Source organism: Topomyia yanbarensis, chromosome 2 (assembly GCF_030247195.1).
Source record: "Topomyia yanbarensis strain Yona2022 chromosome 2, ASM3024719v1, whole genome shotgun sequence".
Taxonomy (NCBI): domain Eukaryota; kingdom Metazoa; phylum Arthropoda; class Insecta; order Diptera; family Culicidae; genus Topomyia; species Topomyia yanbarensis.
In genome coordinates, this window is record NC_080671.1 from 183,428,432 (window position 1) to 183,444,077 (window position 15,646).

At 41.6% G+C, this 15,646-nt stretch overlaps 1 protein-coding gene across 1 annotated transcript in view; it reads left to right on the forward strand.

Annotated features, from left to right (window-relative positions):
• The window catches only part of LOC131679918 (uncharacterized), a 385,760-nt gene that overhangs the window by 199,296 nt on the left and 170,818 nt on the right, over positions 1–15,646 (forward strand). Inside the window, exons 3-5 of the mRNA XM_058960665.1 lie at positions 1,876–2,089; positions 2,195–2,296; positions 4,140–4,256. Of these exons, the coding sequence (XP_058816648.1) occupies positions 1,876–2,089; positions 2,195–2,296; positions 4,140–4,256 (433 nt within the window). The remainder of the gene's footprint in view (positions 1–1,875; positions 2,090–2,194; positions 2,297–4,139; positions 4,257–15,646) is intronic.

Genomic DNA, 15,646 nt, shown 5'->3' on the forward strand with positions numbered 1-15,646 from the left:
GTTCTATCTTTTCTTATTTCGAAAATAATTTTCAGATCGTACAAGCAATAAGAACCACCCTAATAGCACCCATCTCAAAAGATGCCCCAATTGACACAGATTATTTGTTCCGAAGACATGAAATCTCTAGAACCAGTAGTTTAGTCACAAATGTTTTTGTCATCCTAAATTCTGGATTCGGACCACTGTGCACTGTAAGCTTTGACAGTCTGGTAACAGAAGAGATTTAGTTTTTACTTGAATTTTCTAAGTTGGTGCCATTTTAAGCGTCAAAAACGTGTAGAAAGCAGATTTCACGTGATGTAAGAAGTTTGATAATACGCGACCATAAAAAAAAAACATTTCTTTCCGCGAAATTACGAAAATTCTATTTCTCTTGGAGTTGTGCAGCATATTTGGAAAAATAAATACAAGACACAAGGAATTGTGAGAAATCCGGAATTGTTCGATTGTTTAAAAAGAATCCGAAATTATCGTCGTGAAATATTCTTAAATCTTTGGATCTTAACGTTAGTCGACGTACTGTTCATCGACGGCTTGCCGAAAGTGGGTTGAAGAGCTGTTTGCATCCAAACGCCTATTCATTAGCAAATGAAACCAAAAGAAGCGGTTGGAATTTACAAAAAAATACGCTTTTACGTCTGTAGACTTTTGGAAAAGAGTTTGATGGACGGACTAGAGTCAATTTGAGCTAGCTATTCGAACAAAAATGTCGATCGAGGGTTTGGGGAAATTGTGGCAATGCACTTAAGCAAGATTCTGAAATTCAAAAGACGATAAATCATGGATGTGGAAATGTCATGGTATGATCTGGAGAGAGAAGTTTAGCTTATATCAGGGGATTATGACTGCTGATGTGTACATCGATCTGCTGTGTGAAAATTTGGAGGTTTGGTTTAGAAATCAGTTTTATTTTTCAACAAGACAGTGATCCTAAACATACAGCGAAGAAAACTACAGTGTTTTTCAAATCAAACCGGATCAAAATGCTTGACCTGAACCCAATCGACAATTTGTGGAGTTATTTGGATGAACAACTGGACAAGATGACGGTTTCCTACAAAAATACATACTTTGAAGCTCTCAAGACAGCAGTGGATAAAAGTGAGCCAGAATATATAAAAAAAACCTCGTCGAAAGTATGTCAACACGATTTGAAGGTACTAGTGGACACACGGAATATTGAAAAATTTAAAATAAAATGATAAAAGTTTTTTAAACACAAAACATCATATAAACAAGCGGTACGGGTTTCAACACGAAAAATAGAAATTTCTTGCGCGATTTTTTTTTTAATTTGGGTGCGAATTGATTAAAATATTTATGCATTATAATGTATCATTTCAATAACATTCTGTTATTTTTCCATGTAAAAATTTCGGCAGGCGTCTCGGTTAAATAGCTTTTTGTACAACGTCTTGGCGAAGTTAACTGCCATTCCAAAACTACTTAACAAAAGTTTTGATCAATTCGCTTCACCCAAATTTCTAAAACAAATTCGCAAAAAAGTGTTTTTTTTTCAACCGTTTACGTGATTGTTCCAGACTTCATGGCACTTTATTAACGATTTTGGGAACATTTTTTTCCGAGTATTGAATGGATAAAATTCTTATAAAATGTTTTTGTTTACTTTCGAATTCAGAAGGATTCGGTAAATATAACGAGAACTTGAATATTAAGGTTGAACAAAAGGTAAATTTTGAAAACATAGCAAGCTTAACAATTAACGGAAATGAAAGATTTTGCTATAACAACTTTCCACAAAACAAATTATCCTTGCGATCCTTAGTCGAGATGTTTCATATCAGTTTTTCGTGATGGATTACTATTAGATCAGTCGACTTATTGTGTTCACTTTTTTCCTCCCAACTATAGGCGAGTGCCCAGTACTCGGCGTCCCGGAAAAACGTCGGCATATTCGGACTAAAGCACGAGGTGTTTTTTCTGAACCTCGAGGATGGCTACTTCGGCTGCCAAGTCAACGAGTCAACAGACTACCTGCAGCTGTACGAGCTGTCCAAACTGTGTGATGGCAAATCGGACTGCTACATGGGCTCCGATGAGCTTAGAAATAAGTTAAAATGTACAAGTAAGTAACGTTCCTGTGCCTGCGAATACTCAAGAACTCACCCCTAAATTACCAACCGAACACTAATCACTTCCTTGTTTGCATTTCTCTTATCCCCTATTGCAGATGATTGTGATAAAGATGGCACGGCCTGCTCCAACGGAGCGTGCCTAGAAGGCCAATGCCATTGCAATGATGGCTTTGGAGGTTGCAATTGTCAAGTTCCAGGTAAGCATCGCTAACTAGCGTCAACCGACACGAAGGAATCATAGCTCCGAGAATTTCCGGAGAAGCTGGGTACTATAGCCGTCCTTTCTCTCGCTTATCGCATGTGAACGATCGCGGTCATCATCATCATCATCATCATCGGTCGATTCTCCATTGGTTCCATTGCTGGTGCATTCCCTGACGTAAATAATGCTGGGAAAAGCATTCGCCGTTCAAACCACAATCCTGTTAAGAGAAATGATGTTCTGGTCTTGTCCAATGGTTCCTATAATGACCATCCGTTAGTTAATTCTAAGGTTGAACAAAGAACAAAAAAATATTGAAACTCTTCGGGCACCCTCCCACCTTGAAAATCCCGTTACGACTTTCATCTCATTGTAACAGCATCAATAGATAATGTGCACCCGAAGCTACAGAACAAGTAGCATTAAATAACCGAAACCTTCTCCTCCCCCGAAAAAAAAGGCTCCGGTCTATCATTAGCATAAAATTCTCGCCGGTCGCCCCACACCCAAAGCTGCCAAAGTGTTGCCCCTTCTCGTCACTAACGGCGACCAAGACTCCAACGAGGCACAAGAAACAGCATTGAAAAGTCATGGCGCAAACTAACAGCCAATGGGGACGTGCTGCTTCTGTCGTGATCTCACCTTAAACCAAGATTTAGAGAAAATCCCCACCTCCCACTGAGGCCCAACCGTCGCGTTCAACTTCGAAGCGAAGAAAATAGGTAAATTAGTATGTACCTAGATACCTCCGAGAGCGGCCTTTGCAGGTGATCAATATGTACTATAGGTCACCGCGGCTGCTGGGTTTGTTAGGCGCGGCACCAGGAGGCATAGATGTAGCACCCGGGCCATGATCATCTCTACTGTATACGGAGCAGGAGGCGAAACTCGTGATGTAAATTCTGAAGGAATAACTGTTCTAATGCGCTACAAATTAATACGCCGATTCTGATGGGGAATAGCCTTCGGTGAGTGTGCGAATGAACGGAACACGAGCACGTCACCTCCGGCAATGTGTGAATGCATTCGCTCGTCTCGCGCTAATGTAAAGTGTCATCAAAGTTTTATAGAAATTTCGTACACACGATAAACTTGAGTTCGAACAAGTACGCAAAATTAGAACCGTTAGATACGGTTTTATTGTTATTCTCTAGGGAATTACGAGAACACCAAACAACGAACACACCTTTTGAATTTGCGCACATCAGCTCTAATGGCATGCACAGTTGAATTAGTACGATCCCCGCATCCAATCTGAATAGGATAAGCCATTTTACCTTGCGAATGAACGTAGGGTTGATTGTGAGTACAATCGATCGTAAATTCCGATAATCATCCTTCTAGTTCTGCTCGGTGGGGAAACTTCCCTGGGATAAAGTTCAACCAATAAAAGAGTCTGGGAGGCATGTGTGCTCTATGAATATATCCGCGATTGAGCGCACCTCGAAAGCAGAACAGATAGCACCGATTTCAATGGGTAAACGGTCCCTAACGAGAAAATAACCTAGGAACTCCGGCACTAAACATACAGCTATTCAACGGTCCGAGCCTGGCAATGACGCGGTAGAATTTGTGCCTCCCGTGGCCCCATTCCGCAGAATCGAGCTTCAGTATGTTGCCAATGTTTAGAATTCAAATAATAGTATTCACCAGTATCGCTCAATTGGGATAATGAAGCTGATGATGATGATAATGATGATTTTCGCGCTTTGAAGATGTAATCCGATTGGATGAGTCGGCGGAAACCTAGGCAACGATCCCGTTTAATACAACACTAATTGCTAATTACGCCGAATTTTCTTCTTACTTTCGTTTTGTTTTTGTTTTTACATTTACAGACGAAAACGAGTGTAAATATCGACCCTGTGACGTTTTCGCGCACTGTACAAATACTTTAGGTAGCTTTACTTGCACGTGCTTCCCTGGCTATCGGGGCGACGGATTCCATTGCGAGGGTAAGTACTTTATTGATTAATGTCCTAGTACTCAATCAGGTGTTCAAAGTCCATAACTAGCACTGGCAGCAGCATAAGAAGAAATCTAGTGAACGTTCGGAACGAAAATATAACATCCATCTTTTTCAGTTCCTTTATTTGATAGGCACAAATGCGATAGGATGGCGGTGCCATTTTTTTGTTTTTACATTTTAAATTCATAAAAGGTTACAATGTTCAGATATTTTTTTATATTGAGAGGAAGAATTCTACAGATATCTTAATACTAGAAATACAATTCGATATTCAAGATTTTTTATGGAAAATTTTGAAACAAGGAATCCTGTTTGATACACAAGAGGGGGAGTAACATTTTTTTCCGAAATATTTTACAGTTAAACATAAGCATAAGAGATAGCCCGTAGTTGCTACTCCGTTATTAACTAGAACCAAATTAGGTTGCAAAATGTTCATTGGAGCAACATGCTTGGGAATAACATGATGAGCCACATTGTACAATCTATATTGATCCCTGCATGCTGATCAATACCGACGCCGGCCACTTCCGAATTCAGATCTTCTGGGAAAGGAAGGAATGTTAGTCCGATACATGTTGCTACTAGAGACCGAGAAATCATCTGCATCTCCACATGTTTCACGGGAAGAGGAGAGTTGTTAGTAAGTGTTCCAATAGCGTTATCACGTATTAATTGCTCTGGGCAGCCGGCTGCCGAGAATATGGGAAATTTATCATTTGTTGTATTAATACGATTAGCACAATAAGCAACTTGAACTCCGGATAGCCGGCTATAAGGAGCACTGCTTATATTTTTTAATAATATTCAATCACGCGACGAACTTTTTCGTGGTTTCTATCGTGTCGGTGCTGATATTACCCGGCGATCATTTGAATAAAATGCAGAATCTTGTACAGAAGGTATTTGCCTGCATCTTTATTTTTATCTTGTGTCAAGTACTATTCTTGTAGATAGTTGGAATTGCACTTGTATAATGATTTCGTAGCAAGAGAGGCTTTATTAATATTAAACTTTAGTAAGAAGTGTGAAAACAGGAATGTAAACTGATTTATTTCCGTTGTTGCGTTGCGTTGCGTTGTGAAGATGATTAGCGAATGCAAACTGACTTCATCATGTTTGCTGATTAGGGGAACATGGGGAGACTTGATCAAGCGCAAAATTCTATTTTTGGCTATAATGTCTTCTATTCGATTCTTAATTTTTTTTCAAAAATATTTTTATACTGGTTTCGATCCCTTAAGGTAGTTTTAAAAGCTTGGAAAAAAATTCTTTCCTTACAGAAAATATTACGTAATTAATAAATTTGCATTAAATAATGTAATTTTTTATCAAACTTTGTATGGGCATATCTACTTGACTACTAATTACTATTAATGTACTAATATACCATCTTAATCTTTGTGAAGCAGTGAAATGATTTAAAGTAGAGCAAAATTTGCAACTTTCGGGCAAACGGGAGATCAGCGGCACAAATTAGTACCTCAGTCTAGTAGGTCGTCGAGTACCGGGTTGGCGGATGGTATTCTTCGAACCAGCGGGGAATCCTTCCTAAGTCATCGGATCTCGAGTCGCTATCGCTTCAGTTTCCTGCTATGCAGGCGTAGTGGTAAGGGCGATGGCTGTCGCATAGGTGCACTCTGGCACTGGTCGGGTCTACAAAGAAGGACAGGGAGTTTCTAGAAACGAGAAATAAAAAAGAGTGGCTAAATTGGGATGTTCATCGTTTTTATAAAGATGTAAATAAGGGACATATAAGGAAAATCGCGATTTGCCAGCATATCCCGAGCTGAGACATTGGGTGGTCTACCTCGGTCCCGAAGGGAATCCTTTAACTGAGACCTGGCGTCACAATATCCGACGCACGCCCAGACAACGTACTCGATGTCGTGATAGCCCTCATCACAAGCGCACTCTCTGCAAGCCCAATACGCCGCAAATGCGTATCCATCGGTTAGACATGAGCCGGGACATTACACGAATGAAATACCGACCCACATCCATCCTCCTGAACCAAGGTTTCGTTGATACCTTCGGAATAATAGAATGCAGCCATCGTCCAACTTCCCCATTGCTCCACGAGGTTTGCCAATTGTTGAGTGTCCTCTGACGACAGCTACTGAAAAATTCGTTGAAGCAAATTGAAGCAAAACCTTCTAACGCACCCACCTATGCTAAAGAGTCGGCCTTTTCATTGCCCAGGGGACCCAAACAAAGGTAATCTGGTAAGATTTTGCAGATAACGTACACAAAGACTCCCTTGTCTTTCCCAGAAAATATGGGAATTGTTTTTGGGCTTCATCGCACGAAGAGCCTCGGTAGAGCTGAGGCTGTCCTAAATGATGAAATTGTGATCTGTAAGCAAAATGTCGATGATCCCAAGGGTATACTGAATAGCAGCTAATTCTGCGACGTCAACTGAAGCAGGATCATTGAGCTTGTATAAAGCGGTGATATTATCGTTGAAGATACCGAAGTCAGTGGTCCCATCGAGATTTTATCCGCCAGTGTGGAACATTTTGTCACAGTCGACTTCTCTGAATTTATAATGTAATATATTGGAGATCACTTGCGGACGTACATCATTCGGGATTTCACGAATCTCTTCCTTCATAGATCAAAAGTATCTACGAAACGGAAACGGTTGGGATTGTACGAAGAATGATTGATGCTCTGTGTCATGTAGTCAAAGTACAAGGACATAAATCGGGTTTGGGAATTAAGCTCGATGAGTATAGAAGGTTTCAATTATCAACGGGTTCAAAATATCGCGTCGGATGAGCAACAGATATGAGAGTTCCCAAAAACGATTTTTCAGCAGTAGAGCGTCCGCCAGCACTTCGAGACTCATCGTATGGGTCGAGTGCATGTAACCCAAGGCAAAGCGCAAGCAACGATACTGGATTCTCTCCAGTTTGATGAAGTGTAGGTTCGCAGCAGAGCAGAAACAGAAACACCCCTACTCCATCACCGACAATATCGTTGTTTGGTATAACCTGATCAAGTCTCTTGGGTGGGTACCCCACCATGATCCAGATATTGTTCGGAGAAAATTGATCCTTTGTTGGCACTTCTGTTTCAGATACCTAATGTGACATCCCCAGGTACCTTTAGAGTCGAACCAGACCCCGAGATATTTAAATGTGAAAACCTGGTTGATCGTTGCACCCATTAATAAAAGCTGGAGTTGCGCCGGCTCACGCTTCCTAGAAAAAACAACCAACTCAGTTTTCTCCTTGGAGAACTCAATACCCAGCTGAAGAGCCCAAGCAGACAAATTGTCCAAGGTATTTTGTAATGGTCCTTGCAAGTCGGCAGCTTTGGGCCCTGTAACAGAGACCACCCCGTCGTCTGCAAGTTGCCTTAGCGTGCATGAATTGGCAAGACAATTGTCAATATCATTCACGCAAAAATTGTAGAGCAGGGAACTTAGACATGAGCCCTGGGGAAGACCCATGTAGCTAAATCGCGATGTTGTTAAATCGCCATGCGAAAAGTGCATGTGCTTTTCAGACAACAGGTTTAGCAATAAGTTATTTAAAATTGGTAAAAGACCATGGTGGTGCAGAATGTTGATAGAAACTGAGTCAAAAGCCCCCTTAATATCCAAGAAGACTGATGCCATCTGCTCTTCGTTAGCATAGGCCATTTGGATTTCTGTAGAAAGCAACGCAAGGCAATCGTTCGTCCCTTTGCCTTTGCGGAAGCCAAATTGTGTATCTGACAGTAAGCCATTTGCTTCAATCCAATTGTCGAGGCGAAACAAGATCATTTTCTCGAACAACTTCCGAATACAGGATAGCATTGCAATCGGCCGATACGAGTTGTGGTCGGAGGCTGGTTTTCCTGGTTTTTGGATGGCGATGACCTTCACTTGCCTCCAGTCATGAGGGACAATGTTACCCTCAAGAAACTTGTTAAATAAATTCAACAAGCGCCTTTTTGCAGTGTCAGGCAGATTCTTCAGCAAGTTGAATTTGATTCTGTCTAACTCTGGGGCGTTATTGTTGCATGATAAGAGAGCAAGTGAGAACTCCACCATCGAAAACGGTGTTTCGGTCGCAATATCATGTGGAGACGCGGCGCGGAACGTTTTCTCTATCGGAACAGAATCCGGACAGTTCTTCTTGGCGAAAGCGAATATCCACCGGTTTGAATATTTCGTATTCTCGTTGGTACTGTGCTCATCGCTGTTTCTCTCGTTAACATGTCGTCGAACCGGTGCCAATAAATGCGTTTTTTGGCTTTCATTCAAATTTTTGATTCGCCTTTCTCACGACGTGTACCGTTGATAGCTAGCGGGTAACCCGTCGTCCCGGAAGGCCTTATATGCAGTGGAGTTCTCCTTGAACAGCTCTGAGCACTCCTTGTCCCACCACGGGGTGGGAGACGTTCGTGGGTGTTCGCGCCGGGCACTGAGCTTGATTCGCGTTGTCGAGAATCAAGCCAGCCAAAAACTTGTACTCTTCCTCCGGAGGAAGTTCTTGTATGTATTCGGTTTTCTCGGGTATCGCGGTCGCATACCTCTTCCAATCGATGTGCCGTGTCCCCACAAGTATTTCTCCATGAGGGTTTTCTCGGTTCAGACGAATGATATTAAATTAGTGGAAGCTGAGATTTATATCGAAAGTTAACTAGGTTTCACATAATGCGAAAGCATCACATTTTAAACTGTTTAGCAAAACTCAATTTTCGGAAGGATACTTCTGCAACTCCACTGTACGACAGTGATCGTATCAGTGACCTAGTTTGATGACCTAGACATCGAAGGATACGATCGCTGCAAGGAGGGTCCATCCAGCAGTCAACTGCTTCAAAAATGTCTGCACTATTGGGAGAAAACGTATCAGAATGCTTTTAAGAGGATCAGTAACATTGAAAGCTGTGAAAATTAAGTCCACTATGTGAGAAAATTTCATTATTCCGTTACAAGACTGAGTGTCTGTTTGAAAAAGGGAGACGCTTGGGGTTTTTGGTGTCCCTGGCTGGAAGTCGTGGATTCTACTTATAAGAATAAAATTTCCAAGTCCTGGAGCAACTTGCTTCGGTTTTAGGGCCTCACTTCCGTTGGATGTATTGATTGTAGTTGGCGCACCCTCAAGAGACGACACCTTGGCACCCTTACGAAGCAGTCTAGGAGAGGCTAGATTTTTCCTCTTCCTGGATTCTCCCGAGTTAGCAAAAGATGTTCCCTCTTGCAGGTCGTCAGATTCTTGCTCAATACCAGCCAAAAGAGCAAAGGAGTTTTCGTCAGGGTCAGATGGCGAAGCATTCTTTGAAATTTCTGCATAGGAGCGCTTCTAGCGTTCCTTAAGGGAGCCCTTAATTTATCTCCGCGCTCCCGCAGTACACTTTTCAGTTTATCTACCGCAAGCGTGGCTGTATAGCCCAGCGGCTTGCAATTGCTGCAGTTCATTACTCGCGGTACAAACAGGCGAACAGGTAGACGAACCATATCCAGGAGGACAGTTGGGAAGAGAAGACCCGGAGAAAGTGACCCGAAGCGAGTCTGACAGAGAAGAAGTTATTATCCTCAGTTTTTGCTCAAAACAATTACTTGCATTTCAGAATCTTCACCTGTTGAAGTGAAGGAAGGTTTTCGCACTTCAGAGTCGGTTCGGCGACGACCCCATAGATCTCCGCACATACACATACATACATACACGACCCCATAGATCCCTTCAAGGCACATACACCCTGAATTGCCTAGTAAAACACTCGCAGCGAGCAGTCTGGTTTGTCTGGTTGAGGTCATTCAACGCGTATCTTATTAGCTCGAACACGTGTTATCTGAGCTACGGCCAAGTAGTTAGCAGTCAGCTCCCGTGAGACCTCTAGAATATTAGGCTATTTCGGGTTGGGATTTTTTTCAGACATGTAGTTAAAAAACAAATACAAATTCAACGAATTCAATATTTTTTAATAAAAACATAATGTTTATTCTTCAATAATATGGCGATGAATATCAGAACAGGGGCCCTGGTCAGCCGTACGACGCAACTTAATCGCGATGCTCTCTCAAGAGCGCTGGACGGCACTGACGTCCATCTGCCGAATACAATTCCGGATCCTGGTGGTCAACTGCATCGTATCCTTGACTCGCCAATTATTTTTGTATACTAGGGCACTGAGGGAGCCAAAAAATCCTCAATGGGACGGCACTGGGGGACGTTAGTCGGGTTCCTTTCTTTCGGTACGTACGGTATCTTTTTCTGCTCAAGATACTCCTGCGTCTTCTTGGCGTAATGGGAAAACGTCTTGTCCGGCCAGAAGACGTACTTCCCAACCGCACGATGCTCCTTTAAGAACGGCAGAAGAATTTTCTCAAGACACTCCTGCTGGTACACTTGTTGATTGATGGCCAGATCGCTCGGCTTGAACCACGGCTTTGAAATCCCTCTGTCCGATATGGCGAAGTACAGCATAACTTTTTTTAATTTATGCTTAAACTTATAGCTTACTTCGGGGGATGTGGCCGACTTACCGCTGGAATAGTAGTAGAATTTCCTGGAATGTGGGTCTTCGAGAGCAGAAAGTAACTTTTGTCGTCCCGTACGAACGACGTCCCGCGATCGTTCTTCGTCATCCAACGGCACTGCGATTTTACGATCGCTATCTGCTCGTCCGTGTACTTGGGGGTCCGAGTCTTCTTCCGACAGATGATCTCCTCTATCTTGAGGGTTCGTTGAATCAAGGTATGGGAGCAGTGATATTTTCGGCCGGCGTCACGCAAACTCATTCCGTTCTTGTTGTCGAACAGCTTTCTTCTTCTTCTTCTTCGTCATTATTTTCGCCGGACGGCCTCTACCAGCCTTCCGCTGCACGCTCAGGGATGCCAGGATTCGGTAAACTGTACTCACGGGCACGTTTTCGTCTCAAAAGTGGCCTACCGTAAACTTTTTTCCACGATGATCATGCGTTTCGTAAAACCGTACAACACGCTCGCGGAGTGCTTGCTGTTTCGATGCCATCTTCGATTGAACTGAGAGCATCCGAACAAAAATAAACATGCCACCCATTTCTAAGGATCCAGAGAGCAATTCTCTTGGAGAGAAAAAAAAATTAGGAAGCGGAGAAAAGGGAATCCGGCAACTCAGTGGCGTAGCCAAGAGGGGGGGGGGGGTTTCCCACCAAACCAAAAATAATTGGATTGAAGAAAAAGTCTTACTGATGCTAAATATTTTAATTAAATTTTACAATAACAATTATCTGGACAATTCTCAATGAATATAATGTTTTAAGCATCACGGAGACTTTTGGAAAATTGTGGGAATGGGATATTGTTACTGATCTCGTAGTCGGGATCCCATAGTTGTCAAATCATATCAGTATCGTATAAAACACCTACATGAGAAGACTCCAATAGAAACTGATTCCGGCGTTCTGAAACTAACCATAACCGTAAGATTACCAGAAATAGGTTGAATGCCTATGAAATTTCATAATTTCAACATTTGCTGAAAATGTTTTTTTGACTAAAAACGAAAATAATACTGTCGGAGTAAAATTATGAAAAATGGCATTCTCAGTTTGTCTCCAGCAGGTTAGGAAACTTTAAAGGTTTCAGTATCTTCAAAAAATTTTACAACGCTGAACATCATATCTTCTGATAAAAAAAAATTTGGGATTATATCCTCCTGGAAGTATTGGAGTCATGAAGAATTAACTTTTCAAACAAATTTTGTTTGAACCTAATGTTTTCGAGATTGTTTTTCTGATATTTATTACTGTATACGATAAATCTCTTCTGTTAGTTACAAACAATAAAATGTTATTTTGAAGAAAATTTGATATAAGAAAATTTCGCAAATATCGTTTTATAGCACGATATGCCTTCAACAAAGTTGTTTTAGGTGACATTTTCAACAATTTCTCTAAATACACATTGTCTCTATTTTTTCTCCATCATGACTTTTAGGAGAATGCATTAATGTTAATATATCAGAATACGCGAAGTTGTATATTAGAAAACTTCTTCGATGATTTAAATCTGTAAAGAAAACGGTTTCGGAATTATGTCATTTTAACCGTAGGAAAAGTTTTCGAACATTTGTTCTATTTCAAAAGTGCATATTGTTTAACTTTTAAAATATATTTTCAAAGAATTATTTATGAAGGTTTGAAAGTTTCTATATTGATTCTTTTTGTTTGTAGATTTTTTATCAGTTTCAGTTCTAAATCAGATTCTAGCATTTTCAAAAAATAATTGATTTTCACCAAAACCACCACTAAACCGAACCACTGCGCCAACTTACCCCAACCGCCAACTAACCCCGGGCTCTCCTATTATTCGGAATTCTCCTTGCCCGTTCAATGTACAATATTTTCTACAATAACTGTAATGCACTGCACAAATTTTCGAAAAATAATATTTCCTATGTTCAATGATTTAGATAAGTATTGTTAACATGTCAATTCGAATCAAACAGAACAGAAATTCTGGTGATCGTGCCATGGAATAAAACTCGACTAAATATTTGACTATGCGTCAAAAAATCGATTTCAATTCCAAATAACCAAAATATTCGGATATTAAGAACATTGTCAGCTATGATATTGTTGAACACTTGGCGAATGACGAAATACTATGTGTAAGCCCGACTTCACATATTCAGAGAAGAAAAAAAGACGGCTGAATCTTCCCCGAATCCTCCGATCGTACAATTTTCACGACATCACGACAACCGCCAGTAAAACCCCATTCTTCATTTGTTTAAGTTGCAATCAGCACCGGGCAATTATCAGATCCCACGGCCCACGGCCTGGAAGTCGGGCCGGTAAAGCATACCATCACGTACGACGCATTCGAAACAGCATATATAGGCAAAAAGAGTGATATGATCATGTACAATGTCCCTCTTGGGGCTCCGGAACATTATGTCGCTCATGTCAACGCTCACGTGTGCCTATTCGAAGCGGGTTTGCCTGCGGCTGACTGAGCGAAAGGCGGGGATGGGCGTAGATTTGTTCTCACTTTCTTGGTGCATTTCCGTGATCCATATGTTTGTATACAAGTTCCCCATCAACAGCGAGGCAGTATCGCTGGCAAAGAAGCACCCGAGACAGTCGTGACGAGGTGTAGCCTTGTCGAATTGGATCACCCCTAGCTTACCTGATTCGTTGCCGGTTTCAATCAGTACGGGCAGATCTACGGTGGTTGTAATAAAAATTAGCTTCTTGCAGCTTCTTGACTTGTACAACGTGCACCACATGTTGATCTCGGTCGGACCGATCAGCAGTGAACATGTTGGTATGTTGTCTGGCCTACATGTCCGCCCAATCCGATGAGATTCACGTGTGCGCCCTACGTTGACGATGTTGACCTTTCGATGATACCCAGCTGAATGCATTTTTTATCTGTGAGCCAAGAATACACTACGCGGAGGGCTTATGGTTTAACCACAGGATTATGGGAAAACTAGCCGACCATCATCGCATAACTGATTTTCTATGCTTATTAATCAGCTGCTCGGGAATCTGCCAAGTGCACGATTAGCACCGTAAACAAATTGGGTTTATGTGTGCGAACTTGTCCAGCCGGCAACTAATTAGTTCTAGAGGTGCTATCGCACACCCGGGCATCTATAAATATTTGAGAAGCCTTCACGCAGCTGGAAGGGCTCGTTTTGCTGTGAAGCAGTACCACAAATTGCTAAAGATAAATCACCTTCCGTGGCTGTTTCTGCTGCGAAGCTGCTTGGTGCGTGTTGTATGTTCGAGAAATGCAAATCGCACTCAAGATTTGCTCCTTAGCAGCCAACAGTACAACAGGTTCACCCAGCAGGACTGCGTTCCCGTATAGGTATGCGGCTAGTTGCAATGCCAGCCGAGACATGGGATAAATTTATCTTTTCCAGGAGGAAAAATTGACAATCCGATTTGCTCCTTCGGCGCTGCTGGTATCTTCATCTCGTGAACGCTCGGGCTTTCTCAGCTACAAATTGGCTCTATCGGCTGCCGACGCGATTAGATCATTTGTTGGAAAATTGCCCGCTTTCAGTGGAAATTACTTTCTGATTCTGGGGTGGGTGTGGCGTAGTTGGTAAATCGATTGCTTTGTACGCAGCGCACCTGGGTTCGATTCCCGACCCCGCACATAGGGTTAGAAATTTTTCATAAGAGATTTTTCTAACCCGAAGAGGCGAATGACCTTAAGGTTAAAACCTCTATAATAAAAAAAAAAACTCTGATTCATTGTCGGGCAACGCGGCTAATCTTATGACGGCTCGTTACGCCTAGTTTATGGCATTATTCTTGACGAGCCGCCGCGGAGCAGCATAGTTAAAAGGGCTATCGATGCGGCTTCCCCGTCTGAACTGCTGATCCGCAGGGTGTTTCCACTAATTTGCATGTGAACCGCAGCAGGCTATGATTAGTGGATGACATACGGTTAAGGTCTGGCGGTTGTGAACCAATCAAAGGGAAAGTTTATAGCAAAAGTAAGTTTGGAAAACTGCATGTCAATGATCGGATACAGTTACTGGTTGGAGGCTGTTTTTAAATATAGTGAAATGGTGACGGCTTCTTTGTATCGACTGGTACCTTCACTAAAGATCTAATTGAAGTGTAGCTTTGCCAGGACGCACTATTTGCCCTATACAGTTATATTCCACGGCCATGGTAAGGTACGTATAGGATTAACTACCGAAAATAAGCAATAAACATGACTTTATTGTTCAATAAAAGATTTGGACGCACTCATAAAACATAATGTGTAAAATTATTATAAAATTATGGGAAAAAACTGACCATCCAACTAGGGTGATGAGCCTATTTTGGCACCATTAGGGAGAAGGTTGCACTATTTTTTGAACAACTTTAAAAGAAGCCATATTATCTATAACCTTTCTCAGAATAAAGTATCAATGTACTGTTTCTTAAACATCTATATAATGCTTATTTAGCAGAATTGCCTCAATTTTCAGCATAAATGAAAATAAATGTTCCATTCTGTGCATCTATTCCCACCTCAACGATCCAATTATCGCCTCATGGGTGTGCCAATTTCCACCTCATCGAAAAACAATCTAGTTGAAACGCAATGCCTCATATTCCATTTGCGTCCATTCTAACTAGGTATTCAAATCATGGACGCCAACGTGTGATTTGTGAAACGAATCATTCTGCTTTTTTCAGCCGATCAAAACAAACGTAAACATCACGCACATCAATGAAACTAATCAGCTGTTAGTAGAAGAGCGCCCAGAATTGCGCACGCAGAAAAAAACCATTCGAAGGTTAACAACTGGAATGACAAGTTTCACACAATCACAATCAATCCGAATTGAATGTGCAGATGAAAATAAAATATCTGCAATCAACAATTAGTTGAATAACTTGAAGTAATTGATTACTTATACCTGAAATTGCATTACA